Source organism: Thalassophryne amazonica, chromosome 6 (assembly GCF_902500255.1).
Source record: "Thalassophryne amazonica chromosome 6, fThaAma1.1, whole genome shotgun sequence".
NCBI lineage: Eukaryota > Metazoa > Chordata > Actinopteri > Batrachoidiformes > Batrachoididae > Thalassophryne > Thalassophryne amazonica.
This window is the reverse complement of record NC_047108.1, coordinates 73,559,871-73,573,503: the sequence shown is the minus strand read 5'-3', so window position 1 is coordinate 73,573,503 and position 13,633 is coordinate 73,559,871. Positions and strand designations below refer to the sequence as shown.

At 42.1% G+C, this 13,633-nt stretch overlaps 1 protein-coding gene across 7 annotated transcripts in view; it reads left to right on the top strand.

Annotated features, from left to right (window-relative positions):
* The window catches only part of LOC117512423 (neuron navigator 1-like), a 261,229-nt gene that overhangs the window by 76,759 nt on the left and 170,837 nt on the right, over positions 1–13,633 (top strand). For all 7 annotated transcript variants that reach the window (XM_034172486.1, XM_034172482.1, XM_034172481.1 and 4 more), the window contains one exon: positions 61–879. In XM_034172486.1, the coding sequence (XP_034028377.1) occupies positions 61–879 (819 nt within the window). The remainder of the gene's footprint in view (positions 1–60; positions 880–13,633) is intronic.

The following is a 13,633-nucleotide window of genomic DNA, read 5'->3' as shown; positions in this document are numbered from 1 at the left end:
TGTGTGTGTGTGTGTGTACCTGAGAGTGTGTCACTGATGCTGTTTCTTGACTCTCTACAGGAGGGATGCTGGAGGCTAATGTGGCTAACATTAGCATGACTGCTAAGTCCAGACAGCTAGACCTCAGGTCTCCAGCTGCTGGCCAGGATACGGCATCCCAGGTCATGGCGACGAGGAAGCCTCAGGCAAAGCCGTCTGCTCTGGCGCAGACAGCCTCTCGGCCATCGGGGTCAGAGCTCAAGGTCTATCGGCCCACCTCTGGATCTATACCCATTCCGATCCCCAACCCATCCAGGCTCCGCAAGCAGCAGTCGCTTGGCAACTTATCTGTGCTCACTGATGCTGAGAAGAAACTTCACCTGTATCAGTCTCCTCACTGGAATGAAGACACAAACCAGTCTGGCCCAGAGCCACACAAATTGGGCCAGACTAAGATAGGTCAGCCTGGAGCAGGGAGACTGCCGCTCTCACGGACACTCTCAAAGTCTGAACAGTCTTTATTTCAAGGGAAGTCCAAACCTGTTAGTTCTCCAGCTGTGACTCCTAACTTGGGTAAGCCCAGTAGAATTCCCGCACCTGGAAAGCCACGAGGACCTTATGCTGAGGTCAAACCCGTCAGCAAGGCCTCTGAGGTGAGTCATAATGCTGACACAAGCTCTGTCCACCCAACTAAAGCTACCTCTAATGAAGCTGCAGGTACTGGGGCCAATGGCAAGAACCCAGGAGAAAAGGGGACAATAGCAGCTCTATCAGAGCAAGAGAAAAAAGAGAGGAAGGGTACGGAAGGAGAAGAGGACAAGACCTTTCTGAAGGTGGACCCAGAGTTAGTAGTAACAGTTCTGGGGGATTTGGAGCAGCTGCTGTTCAGCCAAATGTTGGGTGAGTCCTTTATTCCAATCATCAATTTGCATATAAGTTGCAGATGTTTATACTGGAGCATGACGAATATGAGCCTTTCACAAACATATCGATATTGGTGGTATTTTTGCTGATATACTTTTTTTTTTACTGAATAAGCAGTGTAGAAAAAACACTTTGGCTGTTGGAAATGGTGTCATTACAAGCATGGCTAGGACCCTATCACCCCTTGGTCACATTAACTACAAGACTACAAGGTGAAACGACCAGCTGTCAGCTGTCTGTTAATTTTCAGTTCGAGTGGGCATTCTACAGCGACAAGAAACAAGTGGTCGCTATGCTGCTAGCAAGACAGGGCGAAAATAAAAAAGAAATTATTTTATGCAAATCCTGAGCGATGCAACATGACAACTGCAAATCCAAAGAAAGGCAGTGTGACATACATACATATATTGATTGGTTGTTGGTTATATTTATAGTAACTTTTAATAAAGTTCATGCTTAAACTTTAAAGCATCAAGCCTCAATTACATTTCTTTGTTACAAGGGTTTGATAATGAAATGTTAGGAATCATTGCCATATAGATATATATATATATATATATATATATATATATATATATATATATATATATATATATATATATATATATAAAAGCAGATTTTGGACATTTTAACTCCCTGATATTGATATCAGTATCGGTCCCAAAAATCCACACCGATCGGGCTGTAGTTTAAACATCACACCAACAACTTTCTTCCAGGTTTATCAGGCGGTTTTAACAAACAGGTTTATAAACAAACAGCCAGCTGTGTGGCTGATCTGTTGTGGTGAAACATGTTTCCCCACCTCTCCTCCTCTCCTCTCCACACCCACTGTTTTCCAGCCCTGACTCCAGCTCCAGCATCAACATTGAATTTTAAATGAGTCCAGTCTGTATTGCAGCAGAGCATAATGTTTTTCTAAGTGCTTCCCCCTTTCACGGTACGATGGTGACAGTCCTCCTTCTCCAGGTTGCACTGATTTGCTCCCTTTATATGTAAACAGTTGATTTACGTGTATACAGTCTGTTTATTTACCGGCATCGTGTGCTTCTACGGAGCAGCTGTAGTAGGCGGATCCAGAGGTGAACATCGTTTCATTGCTGATGTATTAGTAAGTGCTGACGTGTTTTTCCCCAAGTCTCATCTGACCCACTGCCACAGTGAGCCAGATATATAAATATACGTACCAGACCTTTTGTGTCAATACTACAGCATGGCAAGCAAAGCATTCAACCATTTCTTAATAAAGGCTGTACGCGTGGGACTAAATAAAACACCTGCATGTTGCGTTAAGCTCCGGTCACAGTGGGCCACATATGTAGCCTTGCAAGGCTCCTGCAACCCTCCCTCCTCTTTTCTGATTGATCCCTGGGCCAATGACAGATGGTCACTATCTGCCTCCTGCCCTGACCTCATCCCCTTTAACTGGGGGCAACGTGCAAGAGCAATAAGGGAAATCTGAGTGGGAGGCGGCATGCTCAGGGAGCTAGCTTGTTACCACAATTGCAGTAGAGCGCATTGCATGTGCAAAATTTTAGATAATGAGCGTTTTGTGACCAATAGGTCAAATTGGGCTCTGAATCTGCACCTATCATCCCTTATTGACTCATACTCCATCTCTCTGTGCCCATCACCGAGTCTTTCTATCACTTCCTCTCAGCAGGAGTGATAGCATCAGAGGGAGTGTGGGAGCGAAGAGTGCAGCGAGTCATTATGTGCGGCTTGACGTGGACGAATCATTTTCCATCCGTCTTTAACCGTGCAGCTCTCTGTCAGACCTCAGCGTGCCTCCTCCACTGCAGCCTCACCATCACAGCTCATATGACCTTGCAGCCTCGTGCGTGGTGCATGCTGTGTGTGTATATCTACTGTACCTGTGTGTGTGTGACCTTGTTCCTCGCTCCAGTACTTGTTGTGATGTTGCTGGCCACACCTACGCCACACTGCCAGGTAGGGAGCAGGGAGGTGATGATGGAAAAATCCAAAGTAAAAGCAGAAAAAAATGCCACTGGGTAAGAATAGAGATTTCTGAAAAAGTGGCAGGGGGATGGGGGGATTAAATTCTCAGGGTTAGACAAATTAGAGAAATAAAGCGACTGAGAGAGGAAGAGAGTGCTACATTTCTGTCTGACGTCCAGAGTGACTGACTGCAGCTCTGGGTCATTATAGTGAACCACAGCCTGCCGTAGGTGTGTCATCGAAACCACAAAAGGTGTGCGGTTTGGTGTAATTAAACTTGTATGTGTGTTCGGGAGGTTAATTGTAACTTACCCTGTAGCTTGAGGCAGTGGGATCATCCTTTATCATATCTGCTTCTCTATTTCCGATGGGACGTGCAGCTAATTGGTTTCTGTGCCATTCACTCTGTCATAGGAAGACAGATGGTGTCATACTGTTCTCCTACATCTCTTTCTTGTGTATTCTATAGACACAACAGGGGTGTGTCCCCAGTCATTGGCAGTTTTTTTGGGAGGGATTATGTTTACTGTTAGCTCTTTTAGCTACAGGGAGTAAATTATGTGACTGTAATGTATTGATGTATTGTAGCTGTCATGATGTATGGAACCATGACCGTGTGCACGGTGTATCAGACTGTGAGATCAGTTAGCAGTTGTTGGGAAATATCAAGTTGTTGCATTCCAATGGGATTCTCTTAATGCCACAATGGCTTCACCCCCCCCCCCCCCCCCCCCCACCACCACCAATTGGTTTGGAACTGAGTGAACAGTTTTCACAGTACTACAGTTTCAAACCTGAGAACAACCCCAATTGTGCATTGAATTTTGTGCCATGTTTTGAAGTTGGGGGACTGCAGGAAATAACCAACGCAGGCACAAAGGGAACATGCAAGCTCCACACAGACAGGAGATAGAATTTATATATATATATATATATATATATATATATATATATATATATATATATGTTTATTCACACACATGCACTAAAGGTTTACATGGTGTACTTTAAAATGAGAAACATAAGAGAAACACAATAAAATTAATTATTATATGGCTGCGATGCTACATGCACTCTGATTGACTGATTCCCAGTCAGATATTTTCTCATACCCGGACCAGTTACTATGACGGTGCGCAATGCATATTTTCTTTACGAACCAGGAAGCAAGAAACCACGGTTACAAAATCCAAGTCGGACATAAACATCTTATTGGCTGATTACCAGTTGGATATTTTCCCATATCTGGACTGGTTACCATGACAATTGGTCCGCAACGCATATTTTCTTTACAAACCAGGAAGCAAAAAACACAATTAGAAAAGCCAAGTCGGACATAAACATACTCCATAAATATCTAAACAGCATCTGAAAAAAACACACAGATTGAAAGATTACCAGATAACGACCGGATCTGTTAGCAAGTTCTTCATGGAGGTGAAGAAAACAAACGAGCCCCAACACCGTTAGCAGCATATTCGGGTGATAGTGTAAGTTTGCTTGCTTGCTTGGTCTTTACAGAAATATCAGACCTCCGTGTTTTTCGCACGGACCTTGCTAATACTTGGTCTGTACTGTCAACACATTGGTCTGATATTTCCCCGTACAGACCTTGCAGCCGGTTAATAATCCTTTAATATTGCATAACTAAATACATGAAGCATGTACCAAGTAGAATAAACATGGTAAATGGTAAATGGACTGCATTTATATAGTGTTTTTCCATCTGCATCAGATGCTCAAGGCGCTTTACAATGATGCCTTGTATTCACACAAACACACTCACACACTGATGTCAGGCTGCTGCCATGCAATGCACCCACTACACACCGGGAGCAACTCGGGGATTAAGGACCTTGCCCAAGGGCCCTTAGTGATTTTCTGGTCTGACTGGGTTTTGAACTGAAATAGACAGATGGTTTCAAAATGAATAAAACCATTAATTTACACATATTTTTAACAACATAGATTTGAGTTCATCATGTGTAATACCCTTAATATTAACAATATCTGCATATAAAACAGACAGGAGTTCCTCTATCTGGCCAACAAGTGGAGTAGACTGTACACACTTGTTATAAAAACATCTTTAAAAAGCATAGTGATTAAACTTCAGTAAATCATCTGTATCACAGTCAGCTGATTTTGCTATAACCGACAGATTTGAATTTAATATAGTATTTCCGTCTAGGCCTTATTTGCCATGGCATTCACATCAACATTATCAGAGTTTAACATCAAAGTGACCATTTAAAAAAAACACGACAATATATTTGCTCAAGAGCATTAAGTCTGTGAACAAGACCTGGCAACAAAATACAATGTGTTGTATATGGAAGATCTACAATTCTAAGATATCTATTCCACAATGTTTGGAACTAAACAATATTCCTATCACTCAAGTTCCTTGCTTGAGTAGCATAAAAATGACAATGTTTTGAATTAAAGATGTTGACAATTATGTACTACATTTGTCCTTACTAACAGTAATTTGGTGGCTTCAACCCTAGAATTTTCTTGCTGTGCTTCCTGGTAACCACAGTACCAATGGAATGAAGTTAAAGCTAACTGATACAAACTAAATCTCAAATTAACTGCCTATAACATAAACAAAATAGAAATTTAGGGGAGGTGATGGTCGAGTGGTTAAGAGTTGGGCTTGATACCAGAGGATCCTCGGTTCAAATCCCAGCCTGACTAGAAAATCACTAAGGGCCCTTGGGCAAGGTCCTTAATCCCCTAGTTGCTCCTGGTGTGTAGGGGGCGCCTTGCATGGTAGCACCCTGACATCAGGGTGAATGTGAGGCATTGATGTGTAAAGCGCTTTTACCGACTGATGCAGATGGAAAAGCACTATATAAATGCAGTCCATTTAAATTTAAATATAATACTAACGGAAAAGCTCATTGAATAGAAATCAAATTAAATCTAAGACTTGCTGACTATACCTTAGATGTATCTAAGGGTAACTGAAAATAAAGCTATAGTTGAATCTAAAATGAACCAAATCTAAAAGTGACTTCATCGTGGCTATCCCTCAGTGGTGAGGAAGATCATCTCTTGATCAGATTCCAGACAGGATGGTGGACACAGAGATGACTGAACAGGCCCAGTCTTAACATGTTTCTTACAGATGCTGCACACAGTCGCTGCAGGAAGCTTCTGCTGGTCAGGTTCTTGCTCTCTCTTCTTCCTTTTTTTCCTCTTCTCCTCTGTGTTGTTCATTTAAATTTTTTCGAAGACTTCTGCTCCCGTGCTGCTCATTGGTCACCGGCTGGCTCATTCCCACGTGTGTTCTTCCCAGGTCTTTCAGTTGATGGAGCAGTTCTTGAAGTTGTGCTTCAGGAGGTCTTTGTCGCCTTTCTTCTGCCCTCCTCTTGACTGTTTTCCTCCACTCAGCTCAGAGAAGAAGATTTGCTTAGGAAGTTGGCCATCATCCATCCTAACAATGTGACCCACCCACCAAAGCTGGTTCTTGATGATGATACACTCTATGTTCTGTAGCTTGGCTTCAGCTAGGACGCTGATATTGGTACAATAGTCTTCCCACCTGATGCAAAGGGAACTTGGGCAACATTGGTGGAATTCCAAGAGGGTCTTCAGGTGGCGGTGGTAGGTGGTCTAGGTGTCAGATCCATACACCAGGGTTGGCATGATGACGGCTTTGTAGACTAGGAGTTTTATGTCATGTTAAAGGTCTCGATTGTTGAAAAGGGGAGGTGATGGTCTTGTGGTTAAGCATTGGGTTTGAGACCAGAGGATCCTCAGTTCAAATTCCAGCCTGACCGGAAAATCACTAAGGGCCCTTGGGCAAGGTCCTTAATCTCCTAGTTGCTTGCGGTGTGTAGTGAGCGCTTTGTATGGCAGCACCCTCACACTGGGTGAATGTGAGGCATTATAGTAAAGCCCTTTGAGCATCTGATGCAGATGGAAAAGTGCTATATAAATGCAGTCCATTTACCGTTTAAAACATGGGTTCTTAGCCGGCCAAAGACAATTACTGCACAATGGAGTTGGCGTTGGATCTCATCATTGATATTGGTGTTTGATGACACATGACCGCCCAGGTATGGAAGTATATAAAGCTAACTGAAAATCTAGATGTTCACCAAATATAAAATAACATAAATATAAAGCTAAGTGTAAGTTAATTTAATCTAAAGATACACTTTATTTTAAGATAGCAGAATCTGAAGGCAAATCACCGCACTCAGACCAAAAGATGCCAAGGTGCCAGATAACCAAAAACCAACTAATAAAAATAATATCTGCACACTTGGATCAGTGCAAGTCTCTTTAATACACCAAGCTTTCGGTCAAAGGACCTTCATCAGGGTAACGATCCTTTTAGATTTTAGAATCTAAAAGTTACCAAATATAATGTTAACTGAATAAAAGGATTGCTGAATATAAAGCTAAATGAGTGAAAATTGAATTTCATTCTTTCAGATAGCTTTGTACATAGCTTTATAGCTTTGTTCGTATATAAATCTAAATCTAAATAAGCCAAACTGACTGAAAGCTAGCTTAGTCTAAAAGTAACTCAAACTAAAATTAAATGAATATAAAGCTAAATCTCAGAAAAACACCAGGCCAAATATATTAGAGGTTTATCTGAGATCAATAAATCAAGATCAAGAGTTATGCATTTAAAAGCGTAACATGCTCTCACACACATGTAAGGATATTTTGAGATGAGGCCTATATGTTTATCTTGCAAACTGGTTTAGAATTAGCATTACTGAATGTCTATACGTGTAATCTCTTAGTGAGGAAGTGCTTTTGTTAACTGGATATGGAGAATTACTTGGAGTATTCAAGATCAGCAGCTCGGCATCTCTGAGAACATAATTCTCTCAAAAGCAGCATGTATTATTTGCTATATCTCTCGATTAATATCGAGTTTGAATAAAGAAACGGAGAATGATGCTTTGCAGTGAATGGCACCTTCTAAAGCCTGCGGCACAGGCTGTTGATGTAATCCACAACACTGAACCTCAGATGTCTACATTTAATAACAACTCCAGGTCCTATCCACAGCCCATAATGAGGTGTGGGTGAGAGGGTAAGTCCCCTAAAGCAGTGGCCTTTCCCAGCATGGGGTAAGGATGCTTTAGAGGGGATCCAGCAAGCATCCGGATTAGACCTTACATATAGATAATGAGAAGAGTCGCTCCCCATCCCACTAATCACAGATCTATCAGCCTGGAAAAGGCCAGCTAATGAGACTAAAATGGAATAGAGATGAAGCTTAAATATCTATTTGCATGGAGAGTTGAGCAACTTTATGAACAATCTGATGGTGCATAGGTTGATACATTAAAATTGCTTTTATGTCAGCTGAACTGCTTGCTGAAAGATTAGACTGTGTATATAGACTGAACAAACCCTCAATGACTACGTTTACATGCAGCCAATAACCCTTTCATAACCGGAATATTAGCAATAACCCAGTTGCGCACGGCCACGTAAACACCCGCAAAATCTTGTGTGTGGGCCGCCAGAAGAGGAGGTACTGCTGGCCCACCATTGTTGGGCGCCCTGCCTGAAGTGCGGGCTTCAGGCACGAGAGGGTGCTGCCGCCATGGACACAGCCTGGGGTGACAGCTGTCACTCATTACCTCTTGACAGCTGTCACCCATCTACTCAACGTCCTCTCACTCCATAAAGACCAGACGTCATCTCCACCTCGTTGCCGAGATATCATACTTCATGGGAGGTAATATCCTCAGCCTTTGTGGTAATATTGAAAATCTGTTTATTGTGAGGGTTTGCAGGAGTACCGGTCCTTTTGTGGAGGCTGTGCAATACTGCACTCTTTTTCCTCTGAGGACGCGCTGCAAGTATTGAGTGAGAGGTGGAGGTGGCATTCCCACCGCTGTTGTTACTGGGTGTACACACACCCACACTTGACTGTCTTTGTTCTTCGCCAGCAGTACCAGATCCGACAGTCGGGGACGGTGATCACCTGGGAATTCGGGACTTGGCGGCTCCAGTATTCACCAGGTTCTGTGGCTGCGGAAATCGTGTGGTTCCGGCTCTTCTCAGGACAGACGTCTTCTATCCTCGAGTCTGCCCACACGTCACCTTTGTGATTGGACTGTAATTATATTCTGAGATTGTCTGTATGTTCGTTGTGCACATTTCACAACATTAAATTGTTACCTTTTTGGCTCATCTATTGGCCGGTCATTTGCGCCCCCTGTTGTGGGTCCGTGTCACTACACTTTCACAACACAAAAACCCGAATATACTCATATTCCAGTTTTTAAAAACCCGAATATGACCCCTGGGTTACTCCTTTTCTAACCCGAATATCAGGTCATATAAACGCACATCGGAACATCCCCATAGAAAGGAACATTATTTTGTGTTCTGCGCATGTCCTATCCGCAAGGAATCTTGGTCTTTTGAGTACGGCAACTACTTTTATGCGGCACGCGCAACCCACCGGACACCACAAACAGAGGTAAACAAGCATGGGGAAATCCAGACGCGGCAGCACAGCACCACACTTTTGGAGCGAGGAGGAAATCGAGTACTTCATTAGTATCGTGAAAGACATGAATATAATGTTTTTTATTGACGGCAGAAAGTACCGAGATAGTGACATTTACAAGAAGGTGGCCGAAAACTTATGCGAAGCAGGATTTGCTCTGTCTGCTTAAGCATGTAAACGGGTTATTCCTAATGATTCAGAAACCGGAATATTGACCTTATCCTGAATATTAACGGCATGTAAGCGTAGCCATTGACGTCACTCATATCTTTCTGAAGAGCAGTTTTGAAGCTCCAATAGGGGAGCGCCATATGTCACCATCTTGGCAGGGTATGACTCCACCTAACTGCCAGCCATGGATAAAGATGTGGAGTGTGGACAAGACTGCTGTGACCTAATGAAGGCTAAATGCGTCTCCTGCCTCCACATTGCAGTTACCAAAACAAGTAAAGCTAAGGCTCACAGGCTAACTTTGGTTTGGTAGTTTGATTAATTCATACATATATTTGTGGATTGGGAGGTGATATTCATCATGGGTGGCTTGGGTGCACATATTAAAAACTATGACCGCCATGCTGGCACAGTAACTGTTGCACCTGCTGCTGACATACAACTTAAATAATCGTAAAATTTCACTCAACAGAAATACTGGAGCACAGATTTCCAAGATCACAGCAGCTAGCAGCCATTGACAACAGAGCCCTGAAGTGTATCTCCGGAAAAAACCCCCGAACCAACCGTAGCCCTAATTATTGATTCCTTTATGTCTTAAAATATATTAAACTGCTGAGTTAGTCCAAATATTCACTCATTCCCAACCCATGTACACTTGTCATGAATGTTTAACCTACTGTTTTTTCTTTCTTTTTTTGTACCAGACTGTAAACATGTTTTGACTGCAAAATAAGACCTTTTAAGATGGGTGTCTATGGAGGATCGACTGTTTTTTGTTTGTTTGTTTGTTTGTTTTTGCACCCAACCTCAAGTGGCCAGTCAAGGAACTGCAAATTTTGGCACTTCTGCACTGGCTTCATTTTCCAGCACCAGAGGTTGGCGCTTGCTTGAAAGACGAGGCAATGTGACAAGTGGCTCTTCACAAAGACAGTTTGAACTACCGGTGTGCTTGCTATATCAGTAAGACACTGCATATTCAGGTGCGTAAAAACCTTGTGGAAGAAATTCACAAAGTAGAGTACGTGTTCACACAGGCATGCACGAACAAGGTAGTTCTAAAGTGACAGCACTGCAGGAAATAACAACAAAGCACCACAGCTTCAAAAGTCCAAAAGCTTGCACAGTCAGTCACTGATATCCTCTCCCTCCTCTTCCCTGTGTTCATGCTTTTGGCTGTGATGGTGTATTTTTCCACACGTGTACTCACCCTCTCCCTTAGTCTGATTGTTCTGCTAAGTCTCTTCCATGATGCTGGCGTGGTCATTGAGGTTGGTTGTACCCTCGGTTTTGCTGAGTGAAGGATTCAGGGCAGTTGTGCTCTCATCTGAGAGGTGGTGACGAGCCAAATAAATACAAATGCTGAAGGAAAAAGACGAGTAAAGCATCCCTGCATCCTCCGCCTGTGGTTCAACTCTGATGTGACTTGACAGGTAGCAGTGTTCTGTCATCAGCCAGACAGCGGGAAGGATATTTCTGGTACTCGTGTTTTTAGACGCAGACAGAGGACATTGTTTCACTGTGATGGAGATTCTGTCACAAAAACAGGGAGCGTGTTTGCATGTTGATACATATTGGAGCATGTATACATTTTTTTCCTCCTCTCTGTTTGCAGCTCTTTGCGGTCAGTCTCTAAGGAGTTAAAGCAGAAGCTCCTGCATTAGTGATGTCTGCTTCCTAACATCCTCTTTCCAAATCATATTAGTCCTCTCTGTGTTTTAGTGTGATCGGCACCATACACACACACACACACACACACACACACACACACACACACACACACACACACACACACACACACACACACACACACACACACACACACACACACACACACACACACACACACAGGCATATGCTCATCACCAGAAAAAGTTTCAACTCTGAAAACACCTAACTTAATGTATATTGTAGAATAAGGTTGGATGAAGTAATAAGTTACAGATCATAGAGGTTGCTGTTTTCTAATGGAATAATAAATGCACTTTCCTACTGTGCAAATTCACAAGAAGCCACAAAACCCCAATGTAAAGTAGTTCCACTTAAACAGGGAGCATATTAGCTTGTTTTCAACAAACTAATATACCATGTTTTCTGGACTCCAAATCACACTTTTTTTCTTGTTTTGCTGATCCTGTGACTTGTATTCTGAAGTGACTTATATATTTAAAAATACTGTGCTATCATCTATGACCAAAGCACTGTCTACATGTGTGATAAGCTGCTCCTTTATACTGATCTGAAAGAGGCAATGCAATTCACGCTCTGGAGCAGACGGTGGCAGTAATGCACTATTAAGATGGGTGCCAGCTGCCACAAAAAAGAACACGAAGAACATCTGAATGAGAAATGAAGTGCTGGCTCTTAGAGAATGAATGATATTAACAAATCATGCTCTCAAGCTAAAAGTCTGTCCTCAATAAATAAATGAATAACCTTGATACTGTTTGGCACTCCAATTGATTGTACTTTGTTGGGACAGCCAGAACAACAGTGAGGAGGACAACTAGGCTAAGGTAAGGCTAACTATATTGTTTTAAAAATGGATAGGAGTTTGAAACCATTTAATTACATTTAGTAAGGCAAATGTACACGTTTAGCGCTGAGTAGACGCTTTTGACTGCTCATTGGTGATACATATGCTTTATAGACTTGCGTTTTTTTACTGTTTGTGACACATTTTTGGACAACAGATTTGTCAAACACTCCAGTGCGACATAGACTGTTGACTGGAAGATGTTTGAAATAAAGGATTTCCGGCCTAAATTTTAGTTATTGCATTGATCATCAGGGGCAGAGAAATAATTTTTATGGGTTTTTCCACTTCATCCCCAAGGCCCACTTTGAAATATGAAAATTTTCTGCAGCCCATCCAAATCGTTTTAATCGACACATTAGTATCAAATGATATCTTGTTTGCCTTACCGTGGTTGTTGTGGAGTGTTCTATTTTTATTTCTTTTCTCATTCTCTTGTGACAGAACTCAGATAAAAGTGCCCATTGATACTGATTTAGTGGTCTGCAAAGATGCCTTAAGGAATTTGTATCAGGGCTTCATACAGCTGACAGTCTTATGACATGAAATGAGAATGTTCGAGGATGCTATGCTGCGATGTGTGTGTACTGCATTGAAAAACTGAAGAAACAATTTTTCTTCTTGAGAAAGACATTATTTAGACATATTCTGATCAGGTGCAACTGATTTACATTTTTAGATCATGTAAATCCAACAGACCATTTTCAGTGAAACAAACAAACAGTTTACACAGACTATAGCAAAAGGTTTTTCAATGCCTGTTCTGGTCTTTGTCAGTCCAAAGAATAATGTCATTAATATTCAGCACAGCTGTGGTCTATTCAAAGGCTATACTGTATTTCTTGGTTCCCTGAGGTTTTTTTTTTTTTTATCTCAATTCAATTTCAATTCAGTTCAATTCAGTCTCAGAGCTGTAACAGCATGCAACAAACTGTGAATCCAGAAAAAATGTTTTTTGTTCCCTTTTATGTACATATCCAACCCCAGTTAAAGATATATATATATATATATATATATATATATATATATATATATATAATGTTGTCATATATGCCGTGACATCACCAGGAGCCTTTCCAGGGCCCTGTCTCATAAAGCAGTCTAATCTTTAAGTCTACTAATCTTACTTTGTCAACACTAAGATTAGTCGCCCAACACTATCCATCTAATCTCTGTTTCACATCGACGGCTAAACTTGTAGATTAGCTGTCTCTTGTTAGTCGATGATTTTCACAGTCATAGCAGCCTCGCAAGTGCCGTTGCCAACAAATGGCAACAATGCACGTCAGTTTTGTTTACGTCCAGGTTGGGCCGTCTGCTACAAACATGGCCAAGTTCACCGCAGCAGAGGAGAAGTGCTCCCGACCTCTGCGTCCGTAAACACCTCCAATGGATTATTCCGGTCCCGGAACATACGCTTCCTCCGCAAGCCTCTCCTTCCTTCCTCCTCCATCAAGTGGTGGTACATGATAGCCACCTTTTTTGAGGTAAGACACTGAAGTTTTGTCGACTTAAATAAGATTAGGCTCCTCTGTACTAGCCTAAAATGTTAGTCGGGTAATGCA